The sequence below is a fragment of the Necator americanus genome, chromosome I (genome assembly GCF_031761385.1).
Source record: "Necator americanus strain Aroian chromosome I, whole genome shotgun sequence".
Taxonomy (NCBI): Eukaryota; Metazoa; Nematoda; class Chromadorea; order Rhabditida; family Ancylostomatidae; genus Necator; species Necator americanus.
This window is the reverse complement of record NC_087371.1, coordinates 37,412,420-37,437,590: the sequence shown is the minus strand read 5'-3', so window position 1 is coordinate 37,437,590 and position 25,171 is coordinate 37,412,420. Positions and strand designations below refer to the sequence as shown.

At 39.5% G+C, this 25,171-nt stretch overlaps 3 protein-coding genes across 6 annotated transcripts in view; 1 reads left to right on the top strand and 2 right to left on the bottom strand.

The window, feature by feature from the left end:
• Positions 1 to 209: 209 nt before the first annotated feature.
• Positions 210 to 6,184, top strand: RB195_008059 (uncharacterized protein; the record flags this gene model as incomplete). 3 transcript variants are annotated; one of them, XM_064182043.1, is made up of 12 exons in its annotated part: positions 210 to 275; positions 489 to 552; positions 654 to 804; positions 883 to 951; positions 1,013 to 1,118; positions 1,180 to 1,273; positions 3,743 to 3,797; positions 4,493 to 4,647; positions 4,728 to 4,832; positions 4,898 to 5,049; positions 5,124 to 5,294; positions 5,353 to 5,604. In XM_064182043.1, the coding sequence occupies 12 exons, from the start codon at positions 210 to 212 to the stop codon at positions 5,602 to 5,604; spliced, it is 1,440 nt and encodes a 479-aa protein (XP_064038786.1). The 3 variants fall into 3 exon arrangements, with proteins under 3 accessions (XP_064038786.1, XP_064038785.1, XP_064038787.1); XM_064182044.1 differs by lacking the exon at positions 210 to 275 and adding an exon at positions 6,156 to 6,184 and having other exon boundaries at positions 513 to 552; positions 5,353 to 5,593; XM_064182045.1 differs by lacking the exon at positions 210 to 275 and having other exon boundaries at positions 513 to 552; positions 5,124 to 5,298; positions 5,353 to 5,369.
• A 648-nt stretch (positions 6,185 to 6,832) lies between these two features.
• On the bottom strand, positions 6,833 to 7,558 carry RB195_008058 (uncharacterized protein; the record flags this gene model as incomplete). The annotated part of the gene is made up of 1 exon (XM_064182042.1): positions 6,833 to 7,558. The coding sequence occupies one exon, from the start codon at positions 7,556 to 7,558 to the stop codon at positions 6,833 to 6,835; it is 726 nt and encodes a 241-aa protein (XP_064038784.1).
• Positions 7,559 to 8,785: 1,227 nt separating this feature from the next.
• Positions 8,786 to 25,171, bottom strand: part of RB195_008057 (uncharacterized protein) — a gene marked incomplete at both ends in the record, with an annotated part of 53,808 nt that continues 37,422 nt past the window's right edge. For both annotated transcript variants that reach the window (XM_064182041.1, XM_064182040.1), the window contains 9 exons: positions 8,786 to 8,830; positions 8,979 to 9,123; positions 9,352 to 9,557; positions 9,648 to 9,767; positions 10,975 to 11,099; positions 11,163 to 11,279; positions 11,928 to 12,049; positions 13,712 to 13,850; positions 14,317 to 14,442. In XM_064182041.1, coding sequence (XP_064038782.1) covers positions 8,786 to 8,830; positions 8,979 to 9,123; positions 9,352 to 9,557; positions 9,648 to 9,767; positions 10,975 to 11,099; positions 11,163 to 11,279; positions 11,928 to 12,049; positions 13,712 to 13,850; positions 14,317 to 14,442 — 1,145 coding nt within the window. The remainder of the gene's footprint in view (positions 8,831 to 8,978; positions 9,124 to 9,351; positions 9,558 to 9,647; positions 9,768 to 10,974; positions 11,100 to 11,162; positions 11,280 to 11,927; positions 12,050 to 13,711; positions 13,851 to 14,316; positions 14,443 to 25,171) is intronic.

Genomic DNA, 25,171 nt, shown 5'->3' with positions numbered 1-25,171 from the left:
CCGTGAATAGTCATGAGTTTTTCGTTTATCTCCACTTTTGATTTGTTTGTCGTTTTCTTTTCGCCCGCTCTGTTAGGCGACTTTAGCCTGTTTTCATTTTAGTATGGCTCCTGTATAAAGGAAAATGAACCAGTTAGATGATAAAAGTTGTAAGTAAGCAGTCTAAGTTAAAACTAAAAGAAAAACTAAGTTGAAACTGTAGTCGAAGAATGCGCGTACTGGAATCATTTTCTGTTATAGTCGGGTCAAAACGACGTGAAGCTCGGTACAGTTACGTAAGCGGCGCGGTGGACCGCAGCTGTTAAGATCGAAGTGGGACCATCGCGAAGTGTATCGATAAGTGGTCGTAGCGAGGGTCCCCTCTCGATCCTAACAGCACCACCTCGAGCGCGGTTTCTTGCGTAGCTGCACCGAGCTTCATATCGTTTCGACCCGACTATGTATGTTAAAGACCTTGTCGTTGAAATATTTCCTCTACTTTCTTTTAGGATATAATGAACTATGCAACCTATATGACAGCGACGAATCCCGGTACAATTGCCGGAATGGCAGGTCAGTTTTGTTTCGTATCAAAGGTATTTCGTGCTTGCTCACAAAATGTTTGATCCGGAATCACTAAAGGTTCTTCGCACACATAGCAGATGCATTTTCAGCAGTTGCTTCTACCGTACCAGGTCAGCCTTACGCGACAGCGCCGCCTCAGTTGATACCTACTGCAGCAGGTATCCAGACTATGTATAGCGAACAAAGGCCAACTTTCAGTGCTGATGGCAGCGGTATACCATACAGCTCCGTGATGAATGTGTATGTTTCTTTCTTTTGGAGCTTCCGACAAAACTGTTTGGATGCACTGTTAATTTGTAATCTCTTCTAGCTGTTCAGGCCTGGACCATCCGCGCTTAACCTAGACATCAGTTACGACACTAATTCGAAAGATCCCGTTTTAATCAAGTAAACGGAAATGTCGTTTCTGTTTAACTCTAGATTTCTCTAGATCTAGATGTATATTTAGGTCTCGTATCTTCATTGGACGTTTGGCAAACGCCCCGGTTACGCGCGATGACCTAATCACGTTATTCAAGCCGTTCGGTACAATTCTTGCTCTCAATCATTTCAAGGTTCTTTTATCTGGTGACATAGTAGCTTTTGTCGATTGTTCAATGAGTTCTGTCTTTTCAGCAAGGTTACGCATTTGTGCAGTTTTCTCAGCCTAGTGAGGCTGACGCTGCTGTAAGTGGACTTAACGGAAAGAAGTGGATGGGTGTTATAATTGGTGAGATAATCTTTCGTTAATATTCCTGATTGCACTGCGATCGCGCGTTCATCGTTTCGCATAGAATTTGCGCGATTGTTTTCACCGTTTTTTTTTTCGTTATTTACTTTGCTTATTGTTCATCTCTGCATTATTCATCATATTCGGTTACTTATTCAAATATTTTTGTCTCATGCTCATTTTGCGATTGTTTGGCTTCGCAACGGTACATCAGTAGCATTGAAGAACAATAAGCCGCGAAAAGACTCAAAATTGCGGGATAGTATGTAATTTGGAGAGAGCTTTTATTTCTACGACATTTGTGTCGTGTCGTCTATATTTTTTGGGATATGAACGATTTCCGTTTGTAGATAACAACGGATTTCTCTCGTCGTTAGGGGGTTAGGAAGAGTTATCATTCCCCATCTCTGGCTACGTGTATTTTTCTGAGGGTTTTTGTCAGTCAAAGTCGAATGGTTTTTCACGTCTTAAAGGCATCACCCCACGAATCTGAGGTCGTACGGATTTCAGGTGGAGTATTCTTATACGGGATCGTAGATAATGGAGAGCTGGGTGATTCCGTCCATTTCTTCCTAATTGCCGCAGTAAACGGCCCGGAAGATACGGCTTCGAGCGCTCTAGCGCGCTCCAATCGAACTCCTTGTAGAAAATGGTGCGCCGGAATGTTCGAAGCCGTATCTTCCGGGCCGTTTTCTACGACAATTAGGAAGAAATGAACAGAATCACTTTTTCCTCAATAACTTACGATCCCGTATACGATTACTCCACCGGAAATTCGTACCACTCCAGATTCGTGGTGATGCCTTTAAAGAGTTTCTTTCATTATTTAGTGCTTCATGCATTCGATGGGAGTGAGACGCAATGTGCACTGAATAGTAGTACTCACTTTACTCATCCTTCTGGTTTTTCATGGATAGTTTCCGTTGTGTCGTCTAGACTCATTACGTTCCCGTTAGAGGTGTGCATTGGTCCTATTTTGCCGATAATCTTATTCTTTTCACTCGTCTCTGATAGTTATTTGTGTAGTTTTGCGTGATTGGAATCACTTTAGAGTCATTAGTCATAGTTATATCGACGTTAGCATCGGTTACCGCCTTGTTTGCCGATGAAAGCGGGCCACCTTCGCAAAGAACATTGGCCAAGGCTATGCTTTCGACGGCGACTGTATGTAGCCTTTGAGACGAGCGCATACAAAATCGCCCACTGTAGCTCCTTCAGAACAAATGGGATTCATTAGCAGTTGTTTTTTTGTATCCCATCTGCTTTCTTAATTTTTTCCAAGACTTTCAATGCACAAACATGAAGTAGAAACTCAGATTCATCAAATAGTTACAGAAAACTAAATGACGTCGCGAGTTGAATACGCAAGTATAGCTAAACAGCTATTGCAATAAGAGCTTCTACAGTGAAAAAAGAACAATAGAAAAAAAGTGATATTTTCTAGAAGGGATGTTAATGAGTTATTCCCAGAGCATCCTGTCTGACGTTCCCAATCTTCGAATAAGCGGTGAAAAACACCCCACGAATCTGAGATGGTACGGATTTCAGGTGGAGTATTATTTCAGGTTTAATCCGTGTTTTGGCAAATCGTCGTAAGCACAAAACTTTTTTTGACCTAACTCACATGTTATATTATAGTAGTTAAACTAAATTTGTGCTTGTAGGAAGTTTTACCAAGTAAGTGATCCCTTTATTTTTGCCATCTGCACATGGGGCTAAAGTTAAAAGGCATCACCCCACGAATCTGAGATGGTACGGATTTCAGGTGGAGTATTCGTATACGGCATAGTAGATTTTGGAGAGGGGGTGAATTCGTCCATTTCTTCCTAATTGCCGTAAAAAACGGCCCGGAAGATGCGGCGTGTGCACAAGGCTGGCGCGCTCCAATCGAACTAGAAAGTAGCGCGCCGGAACGCTCGAAGCCGTATCCTCCGGGCCCTTTTTTTACGGCAATTAGGAAGAAATGGACGGAATCACCCTTCCTTCCATAATCTGCGATAATCTGTATACGTGTACGAATACTACACCTTAATTCCGTAACACCTCAGATTCGTGGGGTGATTCCTTTAAGAAGACGTGCTTGTGCGCAAACGCACCTCAGATTTCGTTTCAGTCGCCAAGATAAGGCACGACTCTTTGTCTGTGCATCTAACCTGCTTGTTTTGAGGGAAAGAAAAAGGAGATCATGTGTTTAAAAAATGGCCCTTATTAATTCAGGTATATCTTCAAAGAAAAATGTTCGTCTTGGTTTTCTGTAGCGCCGTAACGTCGCGCCTGTATCAGTGGTGAATAAGTTTGCGCAGACAGTGTGAATTTTCCTTCATTTTTGCCCTTGTTCTCTCTTTTTCTTTCCTCTCCTGAATTTCAATATGTCGTGTTTCTTTTTTCTCCGTGCTTTCTTTTAATACCGACTTCAAGTTTCGTCATTGACGTCAACACATTTCCATTCGTTCAACTTGTTGTTCTTAGATGTTCATCACGTGGATGGACCTACTCAAGGGAAGAAACGTACGGAGCAAGAGAGGTAAATATTGGTTTCAAAGCGACGATTTTTCCAGGAGTTTTGCTGTGATGCGACATTCCTCGATGTGTTTTTCGCTTTTTTTTTTTAACTTTTTGCAATTGCTTATTGCCTTGTTCACATGTCTCTCGTGTATTTATTGTGACAGTCTGAAATGCGAGGGATGTTGGGTTGAAATGAACTCCATTTGTGTCTCAATGAAGAAAAGTAAGTGAGGGATTGGAGGAATCCTCACCTTCTTCACTGCAGTCTTCTCTTTTTCTTCTCGTTATGGATCTCCAGTTACATCTCAGTTTACTTTCACAGAGTTCTCGAATGAAATTAGTGGTTACTTACTGATTACAAGCATTATGTTCATTTTGTCAACGCCTTCTTCGGAGATCATCTGAGCGTAGTCCTGAAGCATAGCCCGAGGCTACGAGAATGTAGCCTGAGGCTGTAAATACAAAGCGCGTCACGCTTCGCAAAAACATCCAGTGAAGCGGTTCTCGGGTACCGTCCAGGCTTGGGAGCCTCTTTTCCGTTCTCCTCAAATAACTTTGTTTTGCTACCTTCTGGAAATGATGGTGTGCATTACGTTTTCGGCGTTTTTTTTTAATCTTAGCGCCTGCTAATACATTTGCAATTGCGAAGAATTTTTTGATGTTGGCGTATTGATTTCTCTCAATTCTTTATATGTCATTTCGTTTTCTGAGCAGTCGCAAACGTGGTGCTGATGAGGTCGAAACGCAGGCATCTAAGCTTTTACGTGCAACGGAGATCGCTCCTCTTGAAGAGATAAAGCAGCAGAATCGCGCCAATAGAGCTGTGGCCCTTGGTGATTCAACGGTTAATGAGGATCTCTTCACAACAGGTTAGAGCTGATGTCTTTGCCATTCTAATTAATTCATGTTATGTTAATAATCTGCGTTTTAAACATAATTCCCATGTTAGAAATAGCGGACACATTAATTTGCGGATCGTGCCGTTATGTTACAGCTGATTTTGAAGCTTTTAAAAATCACCGAATTGTTGGATGCGACAAGAAGAAGGAAGAGGGTAATTCTTAGGATTTTCTTCAATCTCTCATAGTTGTCTTTCTTTGAAGAGCGTTTTTTTTTAAGGAGAACCGACATCTTTCAAATGTGCTTCCTGCGACAGTCGTTTCACGAGTGCGTGGGCGATACTTTGCCATTTAACAGAGTTCCATCGCATGATGCTTTATAAAGAAGAAGAGAAAGAACAATCGAAGGATCAGGAAAAAGCGAACAATGAAGTTGGCCATAACAATTTCGTGGTTCTACTTAGGCATTACAGTCTTGTTCTCTATACATAGTTTCTTTTTTAAAGCAATCTAAAAGGTTGGCTACGGAAGGCCAGCATTCCTTGTCTACTCGAGACTACTCACCGATGAAAACTTCGGATTCCGCAAACGCCGGGACCCCAAAACAAGCGTCGGGGACTCCATCTCAATCAACACACCAACAACAACAACAACAAATGCGACATCAACCTTCAGTGGTAGGTTGGTCTCCGCTAACGTTGATTTTCGTTTCATCGTTATCTTCTGTATATTTAGGATCCTCGAAGTGGTAATTCTGTTCCTTCTTCGAGCTTTGTATACCCACAGTTAGGTGCTTCTCAATCTGTTTACGCTCAGTACGCTTCTTCACAACCCGTTTATATGCCCACTCAAACAGCTCAGTTACAATCATTCCCAGCGTTAGGGAGACCTTTTGCAACCCATTCGGGACCTGAATCATTGCAGGACTCCATAATTACTGGATCTCCTGTGCACTACTCCAATGGAGCTTCCTCAAGTATGCGCTGAGTACTTTGAAGGCAGCATACCACGAATCTGAGGTGGTGCAGATTTCAGGTGGAGTATCTGTATTCAGGGTCGTAGATTATGGAGACAAGGTAGTTCCGCTCATCTCTCCCTGCATCACTGCAAACAGCCGCCTCCAGAATGCTGTTCTGTACGACGCCATCTTTTGCAACGGTCCACCCCTTGTGCTGACTCCGTCCTGGGATTCGTCGAAAATCAATTCGGACTGCCCCGATAGGCAGTAAAGGACGCTACGCGTGCAAGAGTGTCGTGCTGCCGTAGAGGGCATCGTACAAAACAGCATTAAGGGGCAGGCTGCTTGCAGTGGTGTAGTGAGAGATGAGCGGAACCACCACGATCTCCATAATCTACGACCCCGTATACGGATACTCCTGCTGAAATCCGTACCAACCCAGATTCGTGGTATGCTGCCTTTATCGTTGAGTTTAGGGCAACCGGAATTTCTTCGTTAATCCTCTTAACGGAGAGTTGGTGTTATCTCTTTCGGAAGCTGCTGAAATTTGTAGCCGTTTATTTTAGAGTGTTGTTTTCAGAGGAATGCTTAAATTACTTTCTACAGTAATCTCACTCTCGAGTCGACAAAGTTAGTGTTACATATTCGTTGTTTTCTTTGTTTTATTCGAAAAGATGGTAATTATTATGACACATGCAAATTAGCTTGCTTCTTTCCCAACAATTCTTTGATTACAACTTTTGTATTCTTTAACCATTTCTTTATTCGTTTCTATTCCTTTGGGTTTGTTGAGGTTCATGGTGATCAGTTTTTACACCGCTTCTTCTCTTTCGTACTATGATGTTAATTATTACGCTTGTGGTTGTGTTGTTCTGTCATACAAATGGTTGGTATAAAGTAATTTTATTTTCTTGTCAAATGAATAACAGCAAAAGCCAAATCAAAGACAGAACCCGATAGGAAGGGGATTTAACACGGAAGATTTTCTTATTACAGGCAAAATGTTTTCAAAATGCAACATTCACAAAAACAAGGTGTATGTTCATGAAAATAAAGTAGCACTCACGGTTTTGCTGTCAAAGATCTGTGTAGGATCTTGGGTAAGAAATAGGGGAAAATGTAGTTGGGAGGGGAGGGCACTTAGTGGCACCCATATTTCTCTACGCTTTAACTTACTTTTTTTCTCTCAGTAACTTAGCTTACATGCCATAGATCCTCTAAGGCTAATGCGTGGGCCTTAGAGCCCGATTAATTTAATTACCCACCTTGATCACCTTGACTCCCGTTGATCTTCGAACTGGTCGAGCGTACGCCAGTAATTCTTCCATTTGTCCCGATCGCGTGCCAGAGTAGCCCAGTGGTTCCTCCTTTCGCGTGGGACACGTAGAGTATCATATTTTTTTTCGAAGGACTTCGTGAAGAAATCTGACCATCGGTTCGGCGGTCGTCCTGTAGTGCGCTTAATATCGCGGGGATCCCAGTGTCGGCTCTGGTCCAAACGTTGTCGTTAAAGCGCATCACGTGTCCGGCCCACCTTATTTTACTTTCCTTGGCAAACGCGGCGGCGTCTCTAATCTTCGATCGTTGACGTAGGAGAGAACTTCGAATCCCGTCCCTCACTTGCGTGAAACGGGATACTCCTACCATCACTCTCTCAATTGCGCGTTCAATGACGCTCACCGCGTTTTCTTCCTGCTTGCGAAATGCCCAGGTTCCCGAAGCATAGGTCAAAACAGGAAGTAGGGTTGTGTTCGTCGATGATCTTATACGCTCCCCAAGCCGCTCGTCTCCTCCTGCCCAGCTCAGTTCGTTCATCATGTTCAATTCCCGACCCAGATAAACGTAGCTGGTGTGTTCGGATATGTTCGTTCCGTTGAGCGCGAATGGGGCATCTGAGACCCATCCGTTGCGCATGAACATGGTCTTTTGGAGATTCAGCTGAATACCGACGCATCCACATGTTTCGTCGAATTCGGTCAGCATTCGTTCCGCTTGGCTGATGCTAGGTGTATCAGTACGATGTCATCAGCAAAGCGCAAATGGTTAATGATTTAATTACTCACTTCGCGAAATAAGAGCGAGAAATGTAGTCAACTACATTTTACCTCAGAAGTAATGTCGCGTTTTTACATGTCCGTTTTTTTATCCGTGTGCAGCAAGTTTTCGCCAAGAATACTAAACAATCAATACGAACACATTTCCATCTAGCGAGCTTCGCACTGGTCGCCTGTTCAAAAATGTTTCATCAAAAGAAGATTATTTTTGGATTATCACGTAAGTCTTTGCGGGCTTCATTTTTTTAAACAAGAGATCATTGTTATTTTACTATGGTTAAAGGCGTCACCTCCTGAATTTGGGGTGGTACGGGTTTCAGGCGTGTAATGCCTATACGGGGTCATAGATTGTGGAGAAAAGGATGATTCCATTCACCTCTCCCTGTATCAGTGTAAACGGACGACCCCGGAACTGCTTCTTACGGCGGCATCTGTTGCAATGCCCAATAGTTGCGCCCCGCCCTTCCTGCGATTCGTGCGAATGGGTTTTGGACGAATAGCAGGAGGAGCGGGGCGCAACGGTTGCGCATTGCAAGAGAAGCCGTCGTGAGAAACCACGTTCCGTAGTCGTCCGTTTACACTGATACAGGGAGAGATGAATGGAACCATCCTCTTCCCCACAATCTATGACCTACAGGCATTATCCGCCTGAAACCCGTACCACCCCAGCTTCGTTGGGTGATGTCTTTTATTAAGTTATCATTGTTTATTGAAATAGATCACAGTTAGTTTTTGTTCCGACGCTCGACCACTCCTGTTGTCTTTTGAATAGAGTTTCTATCTAGACGAATGGCTAAGGAGAAGATGTTATTGGGAATTATTTTGTTTACATGCTTGATTTATACAATTCGTACAATTATTCAGCATTGCTTGCCACTACCGGTTCTCTTAATATTCAAAAACAGCATGCTAGTATATGCATTACCTCAGACCACTAGTATCAGTGCTCTAATTTGAGAATGAGATCAAGAAACTCGCTACCTAGTCTGATTCTGACAAAATTCCCGCGAGTGCTACTTATAAAATGATTGAGATCGAAGACATGAGATCTCTTATAGTTCTAGTCTTTACATTTATAAATATTTAGATAAAGGAGATTAGTGAAAATTAGAGTAAGTCGTTTGTAAATCACATCCTGCAGCCGGAAAAAAAAACATCAGATCGCTATCAGAACCGATTGAGGAGGCTTCGTGGCACAGCACTGAAAAGTTTGGCGTTGGAAATCAGTAGTGGGATGAAAGTTTAGGGATGGCACAATCACTTTGGCTACGAAAGTCTGCTGTAGAAAGTACTACTGTGACTCGGACATCGAAATTACCACATTTTGGGCGTGACGCAGATCACACTACCGTAGTTTGTGTGGGCTGCCATGTCCGACTGACGAATCGCGGTGCCCATTTGATGCCGGCGAGACCATTTAGGATGAGTTCACGAAATTCCGGATTCAAGAAAGCGTAGAGCAGTGGATTAGCGACGCAGGATAACATTGCCAAACTGGAATAGATAAAGTAATTTCTTATCGATCACAGCTTCAATCACATTTTCTGCATTATTTCCTATGTTTTATTATGTGTTTGTTATCGTGATAGTGTTATGGATTTTGAAATTTGTCCAGACACAGCTTTAGCAAATACTGTGTTCAGACTTCAGAAAAAAAAACCTAATTTTCTTTTGTGAACCTTTCACGTCAGAGTTACGAGTACGATTCAAGCAACAACTTACAAATGTGTGATAAGGTTCAGGAGGTATGTGTAATCGTTGCCGTTATAGGCGAGGAGATCTTGACTGTCGGTGAACTCCATTAGAGTACTGACGATGTTGTGGGGAAGTGATGTGATTCCGAAGATCACAACCATGGACACCAGGATTAGAGTTACTCGCCGTCGTTGTTGCATCACCCGTTTTTTCTGCTCGATCAGATGAGTAAGCTAGAATTCAGCGCCAGTATTCAGTACTAGTATTATTCAGTATTTATTATAGTGCTCTCGGTATGATAACATAACTGAAGAAATGCTCACCTGCTCTTTGTGTTGTTGCGTGTCTCCACCTGCCGTAGCAGCCACAACATATAAGAGATTCGCTTGTTGCGCTATGGAGGTCAGTCTAGACTTTGCTCGCCGTCGCAGAAATGAGAATACCTAAGTAACAGAGATAAAAGTACAGAATAGATGGCTTGTCGATTGTAATGTCGATATTGATTGCATTTCATGCTTTCCGAATGCTCTTTCCACAACATTCTTAAAGGACTCGACATCTACACAAACTAAGGTCCCAACACGGTCTCGAATAAAGCCTAAGGTCTACAAAAATGAAGGATGGGGATTTTTTAAAAAAGGGTTACCGACGTTGTACTAATGGGGATCGATCGATCCTTCAGAACATTTGACTCCATCCGCGTTGAAAGATGCCTCGTAGGGAGATTCGTGCAGGAAAGCCGTTTTTTTAGATAGTTGGGGAAAGTAGGTGTGATTGCACTCATACACGTTAGCTACGCCTTTAACCTTATCTTTTCTGTGGTCGCATACTTCGACCTCTTTCACTTGAAAACTTTGAAATAATTGATTTCGGACAGTTCACATGGCTAATGATCTCTCTGTAGCGCTTCACTAGAAAGCGGTGTTGACACAGGAATGTAAAAGGAGAAGTTACGATCTCTACGCGTAAGTCTATACCTGAATCCAACAGTACTGTCTTGTACAATCAATCAATGTCAATGTCTTGTACATTTTTTGTCCTCATGAAATCCTCAGCCTTCGAAAGAATGGAACAACTTTAAGACAAAACGTATCAATTTGCGGAGAACAATCGAAAAGAGCGAGTTTTCGTTTTCTGGAATAACTGTTGTTACTGCAGTTAACTTTCTCTGGCCCGGTTGCTGTTTCAAATACGGTTTTGAAGAAAACCGCTATAGCCTTGTTGAATCCAGCGTCATCTCTTCAAGAGCGGCTGTTGGTATCAGCGACGTTGTGGGGTCAAAACGACATGGATTTCGGTGCAGTTGCGTAAGCGGTTGCGCTCGAAGCGGCGCGGTGGAGGTAGTCGCTGCGATCGCGGTTGGATCATCGCGAACTGCAGCGATGAGTAGTACTAGCAAAGCTCTCCCGATCCGCTGCTCTTAACCGCACCGCTTCGGGCGAAGCACCTTACGGAACTGCATTGAGCTTCATGTCGTTTTGACCCGGCTAATACATAGCAATCGAGTTAGAACCATCGTTATCTTCAGTTCTACTAATTTCTGCAGCTCAAGTGATGGTCCCATCTCGATCGTAGATCGAAGCAGCGGTCTCAAGCTCCGTCAACCTCATGTGTCAATACTTCCATGTCGGAATGTAACGGAAAGCATACCGCTTGATAGCAGATGGTCATTATTGTGAATGGAATCACAAATTGGATAGCGAGCACAAATAATGTGTAGATCCGTTTTGAATGCACATTCGGCCATTTCTCTGTACAAAATTCCCCACATACGTCTGAAAAGCGATCGGTTACGCGAATAGCGGGTAAGATCCTTTGCAGAGGTGACCACAACTCACTAATTGCTGGGTACTTCTTCATTTTCATATGGTACACATATGGTAACGTGGCCAATATTGAAATGATCCAAAGAAGAATTGTAATCCGGATTGCGTTCACTTTTCGGAGTGGACTTCCTGGAAATAGTGATCCTATAAGTAAGCTGGGGAACGTTCCTAACGATCGATTCAATTGGAGGTGTATCATGGAACACTTTTTTGGTGCAAACTAAACACTCATTTTGGGAACTATGTTTTATCTAAGCAAGGACCTAAAGCTTGGGTGAAGTAGAGCATTTTCTCAGGAACTGCGTCTGCGCTCCACCGAGTGTACGATGGTTTAGTATAATGAGAAATAGAGACCAGACCATATAATATTACTACATATTTGATTTAAAAATCATGACATACAGGATTGTTTCAGAAGCGAAGGGTTACAAAAACGACGAATTTCAGGAAATTTTGAAGCACTAGAACAAAACTTCGTATGTTAAGACTAAGCTTAGCATAGGTTTCATTCTTTTTAATGGTACAAGATCATTTGTTTGTTATCGGAAAGGAGGATAAGACTACAATAGAAAAAAAAATTGAAACTATACAAGAAATTCTAGAGGATGAATTTCAAGAGGTGACATAGACAAATCTGTACTATTTCTAGCATAGTTGCTAATTTATGTAGGGCTTAACTGTTAAGAAATTGAGGAGATGTTCCACCCATAATCCGGGCGCAAGAACCAACAAGGTAGAAAAAGGTAAAAAGAAAAAGAAAGACTCGAAATATTCTACCTGGAGCAATTACTAGACGAAAATATCGATCTATAGCAATCGCACACAGTGAGAAGGTGCCGATAAAGAGACCGATCGCTTGGATTCCGCCCACAACACGACAAAGCATTGAGCCGAAATACCTAGAATATAGATCAGTAGCTGGAATCCTCAGAAATGTTCACCTCCTTCACCCTTACATATTGTCTAGTCAAGACGACATGAAGCTCGGTGCAGTTGCGTAATCGGCTGCGCTCGAAGCTGTGCGGTCGAGCTAGCGTTTAAGATCGTTGTGGGACCATCGCAGATCGCAACGATGAGTGGGGCAAGCAAGGATCCCACTTCGGTCTCCAGCGCACCGCTTCTAGCGCAGCCGCTTACGCAACTGGGGCGAGCTTCATGTCGTTTAGATCCGACACAGTGAGTATAAACCGTGTTGTAACGACACTACACGTAATCTATGAAGGCGTGCATAGAGCTACCTCTACAGTATGGGGGAAGCTCTCTGAATTCCTTCTCTGTTTTTTATACTTCTTCACCTCTGTTTTCGTAAAATGCCATAAATATGCCTATCGCCTTAAGAAAATCTTTTTCCTTAGTTGTATCTTTTGGTTCGCACCTAATACGTCTCTACGTGTAAAATTCACCTGCACCTTGATTGGATGATGCACCTTGGATTACAACTACGAAATATTAAAGTATTTTTCACTCCAGTATTTTTCTGTGTAAATGTACATGATTAGTGTTAGCTGTACTGTAATCGGAATCATAGTAACATCCCTAAATCAATTCTGGAAGTTCCACAACAAACTGGGGGAAAAATCAGTTTCCACACTGACGTCTTCGAAGAGATGCACCTTGGATTACAACTACGAAATATTAAAATGGTGCAAAATTACATAAGAACGGGACAGAAATGAAATCTGAGAAACTAAGATCTCAGAGGTGCCCGGTGGGCAAAAGAAGCAATGACATTAATAGAAAAGGACTTCATTAGGACCATATAATCCTATCAATGTATTATTACACAAAAAAACCAAAGAAGCACAAGAAAGCAAAAAAATAGAGGTTTGAGGAGTTTTCTCTGCCGGAAATTTCTAAGGTTGTTTATCCACCTTTGCAAATTAACTGTTTTCTGAGTTTGTTGTCGAAATTATTTTCACTGTTTTAGGTCGAAAGTTAAAACAAATAAAAAACCTATATCTTTTTTGTTTTCAAAAACGTGGAATATTCTGGAATTTCAGCCCTAAGTTTCGAAAGGTCTCGAGCTCGTTAGGCTAATGACGTTAATTTTCAGCTAACATAATGCTTGTTTCTGATAATGCATACCAGACAAATGGTATCAAAGGAAAAAAGGAATTCGTAGAAAAACAATAAAAATAGATGATTTGATGAAAACTGTATTCAGTAAATCAATAGATATGAAAATATGACCTCAGTTCCATACAGAATTAGTTTGACTCATGAGGATATCTGAGCACAGCCCAATGCTTGTAATGTTACACCTCAAAAATAGCGTATTCATAGAATATGTACTTGGGAAACGAAGATCTCTTAAAAGAGAAAAGCTAGAAAAAAAGCAAAAGATAATAGACAAAAGTGACACTGAATTCTTATACAACAAAGAAAAAAGAAATTTTTGACTATATTCCTCATTGTTGTAGCTGCAACGTAACGAATCTGCTAGGAATGTGAGCGTCGACTAATCGACTGTAGTATTTACAGCTGTGTAACTAATACGAAATTTATAACAACATCGTATAATTACTTTGGAAAAAATAGACTTCTTTGAAAAAAAATCTAACCATTGTTTGGCAATGTGCGTAACTGGAGTAAGTGGTATGGACAGCATACAGAGGATTACGTCGCTGACCGCTAAATTCACTATGAAGATATTTTGTACCGTTTGTAAACTTCTATGTCGTACTGTCGCATAGATGACACCTGAAACGAACCAAACAGAACTTGTCGGAAAGAATGCGTAGGCAGGAATTTTTTTAAAATTAATTAAGTAGCTAATTTTAAAAAAAGTTGAATAAATTAGTTTTTAAATTCAAATTACAATTTATTAAGTTTATATAATTTTCATATTTTCCTGATTTTTAAAAATTATTTTGATAGAATAATAACATAAGAAGAAGTCAGCAGGAGGTTCCGCTGTGCCTGCACAATCAAAAAATTATTTCCAATTAATCGATTTTATATTTTTTAATATAAAACTGAAAAAAGTTAAGTGAGATACTGGTACAAAAGAGAGAAGTTTATTTATTTTCTTAAAAGCTTCTTATTTTTCCGGAAAAAATCTTCGTTCCCTGATTTGAGAACTTCTTCTCTGATGGTTTCTTTTCAGATTTCTAAAGTTTTAAGGTACCAAAATTAATTTCCTACTTTAATATTCAAATAAACTCACCCAAATTCCCAGCCAAACTAATCACAAACACAAACGAGTAGAGAATAGCGAACAGGACTACCGTAACTGGATGATTGCTTGGATCGGGGAATTTCTCCGCGTACGACCGGCAAACGACCATGCCATCTGAAAAAAACGAGTGAACGTATGCTAATGTGGTCGCCGAGCACTGTGTTATGTTAAAACGCAGCTCTGTAGAGAATGTTTTTCTCGCCTCGCACAGAAAAAGTGCATCAATTTCCTGCAATACGCTTGATACGTCTTCAATTAGCTGTTATCCAAAATCAATTACTCCGCGATGAGTCTCGGTTCTCTTGATGGGTGAAGGTTTCAAAAAACACAGCACAGCAGACGTTCAAAAGGAGCGTCGGACTGAAATTCTTATCTATTTACCTAATCGGAGCAGTGAAAATCACAAAAAATTGTTCTCGCCAGCGCTAAGTAGAGCAAATGGAAAACTTTTGAACATATGTCAAAAAGTTTTTCGAAGAGTAAGGCAGTGTTGGTGGAACCATAGAATATTGTTGGTATATTTAATATTTATTTATTATTGCTACATTTATTTAGATCATTTAGAATATGCGGTCAGAAGTAACGCATAAGGGAGTGTCACTCTTGCTTGGGTAGAAATTTTCGATGATCACTACAGCAGATCTTTCACAGAAATAGCATTCGGGATGGTATAGTAGAACTTTAGAATTTTTCAAATGAAAAATTAAGTGAACTTACAATTTTCGAAATTTTCGAAAACAGTAGGCAACTTAGAAGTAGATTTTTCTGGAATATAAAAGTGGTTCCAATTCCCTGAACGGAGTATTAATAGTAACTGAATTAGTTGGATTAAAATTAACCAATTAGTAATTGGATGAATTATCAGATTATTGTTATTAATTGAAAGTAGATTAATATAAAATTAATTAATTAATTAGAAGTTCATAGCAGCTTCAAGTTAATAAAAGATTTGGAATATGTACAAAAAGGATTTGAAGACGTAAAGACGTGAGAGCACATGCCGTGACGGATTTTGAGAAACGCAAATATGGGTAGACGAGGTGAAATCAGTGAGCAAGGGGTGCCCGCTACAAATTAAGGTACTTTGTTGAAGGCGATCGTGTTCATCCTTCTCTCTGAACATCTCATCCATCTCTCAAGTAAACCAGAGATCACTTGTACGACCAAAAAATAAACAAACAAACTACTGATTCCACCCAGGACGATTGTGAAAGAAAGTTCCGTTGCTATATCCTGCTATATATATATATATATAAATATAAATATATATATATAATATATTCTCTGCAGAACGTTACTACATGGAATTCAGAGGGAAATTTTTGAAAAACATCCGCCTAGAAGAAAAAAATAGGAAAAAGATTCCAAAGAATTTGTTGAAAATTGAAAATTTAAAAATTAGCTAGAAAATGAGAAAATTATCGAAGATTTGGTGAACTCATATATTTGTATTCGTTGTATTTTTGTTGGTACGTGGACCTTTTATGAAAATCCGGCAGCCACATCTGTCCCGATCTTCACTGTTTAGCAGATCAGAGAGAGAATACGTGATGCATTAATGTGCTAGTTAATTTTTAGCCCAAATAAATTAAACAATAATACAAAATAAACAGACAAATAATGGTGGTAAAATAGTGTAATAATAGTAAGAATAGTAATAGTAATAATAGTAATAATAATAAATAATAGTAATAAATTTATCGAATCAGCTTCGGTTAAATTATTGAAAAGACAAACGATTGTTGCGAAAAATGTGATATGATAGTTTTAAATCATTTTATCTAAAATATTTTGCTTATTAACTTGCCCTTTTGATAAAGCGGAGAAACATAAAAAAAATTGCATTAGATGAGGAAAAGTTGAGAAACAGATCTCGAATAAATTTGAAGTGAAGGGAACGGCGAGTTTCTGTTAAAATTATTCATATTTACTTGGAGAAGAATGTCATCAAACTTTGATCTATTTCGCAAAATATGGAACTTCTTGCTTCTTCCTATGTAAATCGGACTGAAATTCTCTAACTGATCATCGTCAGTCCACATTTATTTATTTATTTATTTACGTATTCACATGCACCAAAGGTGGAACAGAAATAAAGGAAACAATATTGTCTTCGATATTTTATAGAAAAAAAATGGAGTTCTTATGTAAGTGGATTTAATCAGGTCCTTCTTTTACCGTACGCATTCTTACGAGAGCTGCTTATCAGATCTACAATAAAAAAAAAATATTCAAAATATATATAATTCAGTATATTATGTAATATAATTATAACAACAAAGGTATTAATATTAATAATTACGACACAATAATATGTGGAATAATATATACATATATGTAATATAAATAAACTAATAATATTCCTATTAAAAAAAAGAAATTTTGGAATCCCGAGGCAAATTTAAAGACGAATTTTATTCTTGAAATAAAGGAAAGGGTCATTGGCGGATATAAATATAATATAAGTGTAGGCCGGGGATGAAAAATCAAAAATAATAAACGCAACTATCGACATCGCTTCATCCTTGTTGATATTTTAGGACCCGTATTTATGTTCTCTTAGAAAATATATTAGCTCATAGTGCTAAGGGTCAAATTTCACTTGTTTTAAGAGCAGTAGAGGATAAACATAAAGAAATTGGCTTGTTTTACAACTTAACTCAGTGATGAGTTCGTAAATTTCACAACTCTGGCTGGGCCCAAAGCACCGTCCAAGGCCTGTACCCGATAAAATTCTTCCAGGCTGAATAAACGTGTTCTAACGTTAAAATGCGTGTGCTGGTTGGATAAAAAATTGAAAAATAGAATTAAAAAGATTAAAATTTTCCGTGGACAAAAGAAGCATGCGTCGGGAATATTGTACGTTTTCTTTCGTTTTACTGACACTGGCAATGTTTCCGCAACAGAAAAGGTAGGTCCCGCAGCGAAGCGCCATTTCAGCGAGTTTACGTCATCAGGCCAATTAAAGGCATCAACTCACGAATCTGGGGTGTTGCGGGTTTCAGGTGGGTCATACCTATACCGATAGCAGATTATGGGGAACAGGGCGATTCCGTCCATTTCTTCCTAATTGCCATAAAAAAGGCCCGGAAGATGCGGCGCGTGCACATGGCGCGCTTCGATAGAAGCCGTTGTAGAAGATAGCTCCCGGGATGCTCGAAGCCGCATCTTCCGGGCCGTGTTTTGCGGTAATTGGGAAGAAATGGACGGAGTCACCCTCCTCCCCATAATCTACGACCCCGTATATGCATTGCCCACCTGAAACCCGCACCACCCCAAATTCGTGGGGTGATGCCTTTAATATTGGATAGCAGGAATATTATCTTTTAAAGATGGAAATAAAAAAAGAAAAACACAACATATATTGGAAATACTGGAAAGGAAGTCGCCGGTGGTTTTGTTTCCTTCATCTTCGTCCCCTTAAGGGACAGATATATTGGCTACGGGGTCAGGTTTCCATAGGCGTAATTCACGATTGGGTCACGCAGTCCTCAGTAAGAACTGAGTGTGTGGGAACCGATCAACAGCGGGAAAAATGTTCGGAATCAACGAGTCAATCCCGAAGCGGTGCCGGAATCCATCCATACCATTTCGGAATGTTCTTAACTCGTAAAGGGCTTTGTTGATAGGCTATACCTTTTATTTTTTAGGGCCTCTTCTACTCCGGACTTTTTTTCAATTTAATCAGCTCACAGATAATCGCAAAATTAGTTCTTTTGTAAGAAGTTCGGGCTGTAAAGGAAAAAAAGAAAATTGATGCTTGAAATTCTTAGATTAAATTTGAGAGTATGCAATCTATTGATATCAATAATTGATCTATTAATAAAAGATGGTTTAAAATACGAAATAGGAATAGAATAAGAATAAAAGAAGATAGATAACAAAATAGGATAAATAGAAACTAAGAAAATAGGATAAAACCAGATAAAATACAAGCCAGAAAAATAAAATCACAATTTCACAAGACTGATATGGTGCTTTCCTACTTTTTTTATTGTGCTTATTTATTTTCGCAGTTCTTTTTTTTGTGTTTCTTATAAACAGGGGCGAGTGTAGCAAAGTCGGTAAGAGGTCCGCTGTGGTCCCACGGTCGATGGTTGGAAACCGTGCTGGTGCCAACCAAGCTTTTTATCCCTCCAACGTCGAGGAGGATGAAAACATTGACATGATCATCGACTTGCCTCCCGAAAGCCATTGTATAGGCCAACAAGCGTTCTAAAACCGTAACAATTACGAATTGCAGTAAAACGCGTTGGCGCATCTACGGAAAGAACGGTATGACGGTTCTCCAATAAACATCCAAAACTTGACGTCAGTAGAAGAAAGCAATTGGTAATGTGCCAAAAATAGAATGTAATTCATTTTGTGTTGAAGCACAGAACGAAGTCACGCCTAACAATTAGGAACTTCATTTGTCCTTACCATCTGAGACCCAGAAGAAAATTAATCGGGTGTTAAATTTTCGCTCGAGTGCTTTTCTGCATCGCAGCAATACTGAAGAGCTAAAGGCAATGTTTGGAGAAATTTTCGATGTTCGAAGTTCTCTACACACGGTCACAGATTTTAGGATGAACGTATTATCAGGAACGGCAGCAGCTGAAATCCATAACATCCGGTGCAGAATCGAAAAAAAGAGTTCCTTCAATACATCCAACGACACAATTCTTTACAGCCTGGAAACGATGGAATGAAAGTCACCATAATAGATCAGCGATTTGACCAGACGAAACAATTCTTTACACTTCTAGGGAAGCTAATCTACGATTAGAGATCAAAAGTTTTCCCATAAATTGGTGAAAAAATGAATAACAAACATTTAATAAATAAGGGCGAGGTACTGCTTGCATGTGACAATTATTTTTTTCTCTACATTTTCCCTTGGAAATGGAAGATGTAAGCTTAGAAGCAAAAGGATTAACAAGAATTCCACTGATTGAATGTGATAAACATCAGTGAGATTAAACTTAAGGGCATCACATCACGAATCTGGCGTTGTAAGGGTTTCAGGCGGGAAATGCCTATACGGGGTCGTAGATTGTGAGGAAGAGAGTGACTCCGTTCATCTCTCCCTGTATCAGTGTGAACAGACAACCTGAACGCTGTTTCTTACGATGGCCTCTGTTGGAATGCGCAACCTTTGCGCCCCGCCTCCTGCCTGCGATTCGTCCGAGGGGGTTTTCGACGAATCGCAGGAGGGGCGGGTGGGCGCTAACGTTGTGCATTGTAACAGAAGCCGTCGTAAGAAACAGTATTCCTGGATCGCCCGTTTCCACTGATACATGGAGAAATGGACGGAATCACACGCTTCTCCACGATCTACGACCCCGTATAGGTATTACCCGCCTGAAACCAGTACCACCCTAGATTCGTGGGGTGATGCCTTTAAGTGAAGACAATTTTCGTCAGAACAACAAACGCTAACAGTATACACTCGGAATTGCTCAGAACCACCCGTAATTCTATCCTCTAAAACCATTTTTGGAATGAACGAACACCGATGTGTGCAAGTATTGCGTGGCTATAGTGCAATTTTTTCGATGGAGCATTGGAAAAGTATTTTTTTCGGCATAGACAGGAGATTTTGGAGAGAGCGACATTGTAACTCCACCAAAAGGGTGGAAAAGGATTGTAGAAAATAGGGTAGAATTATTATTATTGTGGGTTGGATGTAGCGCAGTCTGTTAAAAGTGCGCTGTAGCCAGGAGATTGATGATTCGAAACCATAGCGCCAACCAAGTCTTTCAACTTTTCGGGGTCGATAAATTTGTACACTCAATCAGGTCAATTACTAAGTTATGAATTATAGTTGTTATATTATTATAAGATTATTATACCAAATGAATCAAATTTAGTATGGCATAAATAGTATTCTGGAACCTAAACACTAGCAAAGAAGTGCTACAGTCTGCGAACAAAACTATATGAACTTTGAGTTAGCTCTGGCAGTAATTCGTTAATACGTACAAACTTTATGTTACATATTAGAGTCATATTTATTGCTGTGGGGCGGATGTAAATAGTACAGAGGTTAGAGGTTCCGCTTCGTGCAAGATCGATCGGAGGTTCGAGTCCGCCCTTGTGTTCACCAAGCCCTTCATCCCTCCGGGGTCGATAAATCGGTACCAGGCTTGTCTGGGAGGATAAAGACATTGACTTGACACATCGGCTAGCCACCGCAAGTCATTGTATAGGCCGGATACACGTTCGTAAACCTCAAACGATTCTGACTTGAAGTGAACGTGGGGGCGCATCCCAATCGGATTGATCAACGCCAGAAACTTTATCTTTTATCATTATGTATTACTGTAACAGGAATCGAAATTCCCATCCAGACACGATTAGAACGTTGGTCAACTAAAATCGGATGACACTCAACATGTGTGGGTGTAGGTGTCGCTTTTCTCGGTGTTTTTTCTTAAAGTGAGAGCCCTCGAGCCGATGACAGCACAAAACAAACTGACGTGAACTGAAAGCAATAAAGACTGAGCAGCAGTGCTAAACCTCGATGTTTTTCCCCCGCCATCCAATCGCTCTGGAGAGGCTCTTCGCTTTATGAAGCGGTGGCGCCCACACAGAGAGATGACGGTAGGTTCTAGCTTCTGCTCAAGCAAACAAAAATTATGTGGATGTGGCAGCGTACAGAGGTATACAAATGCTCTGAGTATTGATTTTTAAGAAAATATTTCTTATCTGGATTAATTGGTGCAAAGTTGTGGGTAGTTTTTTTTTTGCGTCACACTTTATGTGGACCAGCCTGAAGATCAAGAAGGCATGGACAGAGCTGTGTGTTTAAGAACGGCATGCTTCGGCGAAGATGCGGGCAACTGAAACGTGAAACGGCAACGGTTCTGAACAGATAATGCAAGCATGCCGATTGAGTCTGTCGAGATGAGTTGAAAAAATTGATGAAAATAAAAGTTGCACACGGAAATTTTTCAAAATTGTTGAATAACTTGAGATTTTCCATTATTTTCTATTGTGAAGCTACGACTTAGACGGAAATTACTTGCTTAACTTTGAGGTTGGATAAAAACAAAAGTAGGATCATGAGAACAAAACGCAGGACTGACAGAAGTTTTCGTTCATTTTGTGACGACTTTAACGTGTTCACAGAACAAGGGAAATTTCCATGAATGGTGCTTTCAGGGAAGGAGATAATAGTAGGCTAGCAAAATATTCTATTGATGTAGCATGCAATACGATAGATGTCGTCATTCTGTGAGGACATGCGACGTGTGAAGACGTCACATGGAACGCTAGCTCTAGAGTGTTCGTGATTTCTCAAATTGCCCGAATTTCTGGCGGAAGTTACGCGTTTTTACAACCGTGATGACATTAACACTTGAATAATAGTAAAATCGCTAATTTTTCAACGAAAAAGATTAAGAAGATTCTTTTTTCTCTCTCCGCTTCCTTTTTTTTAATAGCGATTTTAACTATGTACGTATTTATGGCGGAGGATTTTTACCCGAAAACTGCCTTCAAAACCGGATCCGTCGCTGCTTGAACGGGAGCTCTTCAGACACACCTTAGGTCTCTTTCAATGAATCCGTTCAAACGTATCTCAAGCAGTGCTTTTGCTTCTCTTCTACTAAACAACACTTCATCCTAAAACTTTATTCTTGAGAGGTTCAGAATACTTTTGTGAAAGCTGTGGTTCACTTGTATATAGTAATTATTTGAATTTTCAGGAAGAAAACCGCTAATTTTTTTACAGAAGAAGATTTTTTATTTTCTGCATTTTTATTTTGTCTTCTGTCGAAGAATTAGCGATATTCTGTAACTACGCTTTTATGCAATATTGCAGCAATAATAAATTAAACTATGGTACATTCCGGTGACAAAGCAACCTCTGTTACAATTGCATGAGCAGTTCTAGCACCCAAATTTGCGCTGTGGGACCTGTCTGTCGCCAGCAACGAAAAGTCCCAACGCGACACCAGCCGCTTACGCGACTGCACCGCAAGTCAGATAAGACATTTTGAAGCGACGTTATGATTATGACTTTCTTTTCCATCTTCCTCCCTTTATTTTGTCGCTGGATGTTACTATTATAGTATGTCGTTATATATTTATTACTATTGTGATATATTATTGTAATTGTTATGCTACTGTAATCTGGAAATCGAATTAAAATTAGCGTTATAAAATCTCAATAGACAAGAAGAAAAATAGAATAGAATAGAAGGAATGGAAATACATATGGAATGCACCTCAATAGAAGAAAAGAGTGGAAGGAGAATGAATGGAATGAATGAAAGTAAAGAAAAAAGAAAGAAAGAGTGCTTGGAAATGTTTCCAAGGCAATTTTATGCGGCTATGGGAGCCCTGTCGCCATTAAAAGCGTAGCCTAAACAGAAAAACGTGTAAATGGACATGTGATAGCTTCAAGGACATTCTTTTTTCCGGAGTCTCATTAAAAGCGGAATGCCTTGAGAAGTGAAAACGCCTAACTTGGAATTCTCCCTATACTACTATAGATGTAATTAATGTAATGTGGTTTTTCTATATATTTTTTGCTTTTGTTCTTTTTGTAGCTTTCTTAGTTCTAAAGATAGAAAGATAGTAATGTTTTCTTCCTGGAAGTTATTCCGGGAAGTCCTAAGAGGCTATATGTTTCTCTTCGACTAAATGTCGAAACACAATATTTTATAGAAAATAGAAAACGTGGGGGTTTTGTCCTTCTTCGATAATGTAGAAAAAAGGGTTTACCAGAAAAGTACTGAAAATATAACGTTGATGGCAATATAGGAAATTTTACGATATGACACTATATTACTATACGATGTGCGTAGTAAAATGAAGAATAAAAGAAATATGAGGAGTAAAATTAAAGTAAATACAAAAAACAGATTAAATAAATTAACTAAATAAAAAATTGACAGGGGTAGCGCAAATGGTAACCGATTTGGTTGCAACTACACGGTCGAAGGTTCGAAACTGCGGTGGGGGAACTAAGCATTTTGACCCTACAAAGTCCACGACTTCCAGATTTTTCTAGGAGGATAAGAACATTGACTTGACTCATCGGCTAGCCCCCGCAAGTCATTGAACGGATTAGATAAACGTTCGTGAATCTCAAACGATTCTGAATTGAAGTCGCTAAGTGTAGGCGAATCCCAAGCGGTTGACTGTTGAAATGTTTGATTGAAATCATGTTTCCATGGAAAAAAAATCGTATAATTTTTATCTCATGTATGGATGTTAGACAAGGAACTACTATTGATGTTAATTTACTTAGTATTAAGCATTCAATACTATGGTACAAGACTCTAATTAATTAGGTCAACTGTTAAAGATTAAGTTAATTAATGACCTATGCGTTGAGATCTAAATAATAACCCAATAATTTCAATTACACTTTAAATGATACTAATTTGAAACCTCGTGTACTTTAGTGGAAATTAATACAATATAAATTTAACTATTCGAGTAACAATTTTGTAATAATATCATGATTTAATAATAAGTGATATAAAATGGACTTTTATGATGTATTTCGTGTTATTAAGCGTGTATGCGCTAAGCCAAATAAGAACCAGAGTAGTTTGGAGTGAATGATAAGTGAGTGCGAAAAAAAGATGCGTACAGAAGGATAAAGGATAAAAAATGATGCATTTGACGTTGATCAGTTTCGCGCCAGCCCATTCAACATCCGATTTCAGAATCTCGTGCTGCTTGTGAACGCTTCTACAGTAATCTGCGAGACGCAGATCTCGATTTTCTATTTATTATTGAATTTATTTATTTAAGATGCAAAGAAACAGAGATATTTCTCAAAAAATGATAAATATGAGTTTTTTGAGACGATGGTCCGTCAGGCTTTCTTAGCTAAACCTCTCGTACTAAACCAGGATTGAACAACACATCATTGGAAAGTGAGAGCCCTCCTCTAGAAGAGCATCTGAGACGAATTAATTGATCTAATTACTCATGCGGAATGCAGAATTGAGGAAATAAACAATAATAACGTCCTATATGAATTGATTTGTGGAGGGTGATTTCGGAGTGGTGAAGTGGTGCCTGTCCATGTGGAAGCACCACTGTGATGGCTGGGAGGAGCAAAGGATTCGAAATTTGTGGAAGCACCACTGTGATGGCTGGGAGGAGCAAAGGATTCGAAACTTTGAAATTTCGAAACTTTTTATTTGACGGGGACGAAAACACTCGCAAATTCTACGTATTCGATCGCTCAAGGAAGACGAGAAAATTAATACTTCAAGGCGGAAATTCCTGAAGAAGTCCCAATATGGGGCCTTGTTTAATTGAAAACGTATTACTAAAGACTTTGCTTAGCTCGTAACAGAACGAAAAAGATGCTTATCGGTGAATTTCTCTACTTTTCTTCCTTCCCAGAAAAACATTTCGAGATTTCGTGACCTCCTTGTGAGCCAAGGAAACATGAATGTAAGAGTCGAATTTCCAGGAAAAAAGGGATCCTGCACTTTTCCTCTACTACTCAGAAATTCGGAGTAGTGAAGATAGCAATATACGTTAGTGATCACGTCTCTTTCATAGATGAACCGGAAACTCCGGCTTTTTATTGTTTTGAAATCGTGCGATTGTACTATGATTATTTGTGTTTACATATATTATTATATTTATTCATATTTTATCTACATTTATTTGTATTGTTGCAAATAATAACTAGGTTAATATATCATTTATATTATTATATTTATTTATATCTTTGACTTGACTCAAACATTCATATTTTATTTATAACTATATACGTATATTGTTGCATATTATAATTACACCAATATATTATTTATGTTATTATATTTACTTATATTTTATTTACAATTATATGTTGCTGTGTATTATAACTAGATTAGATGAT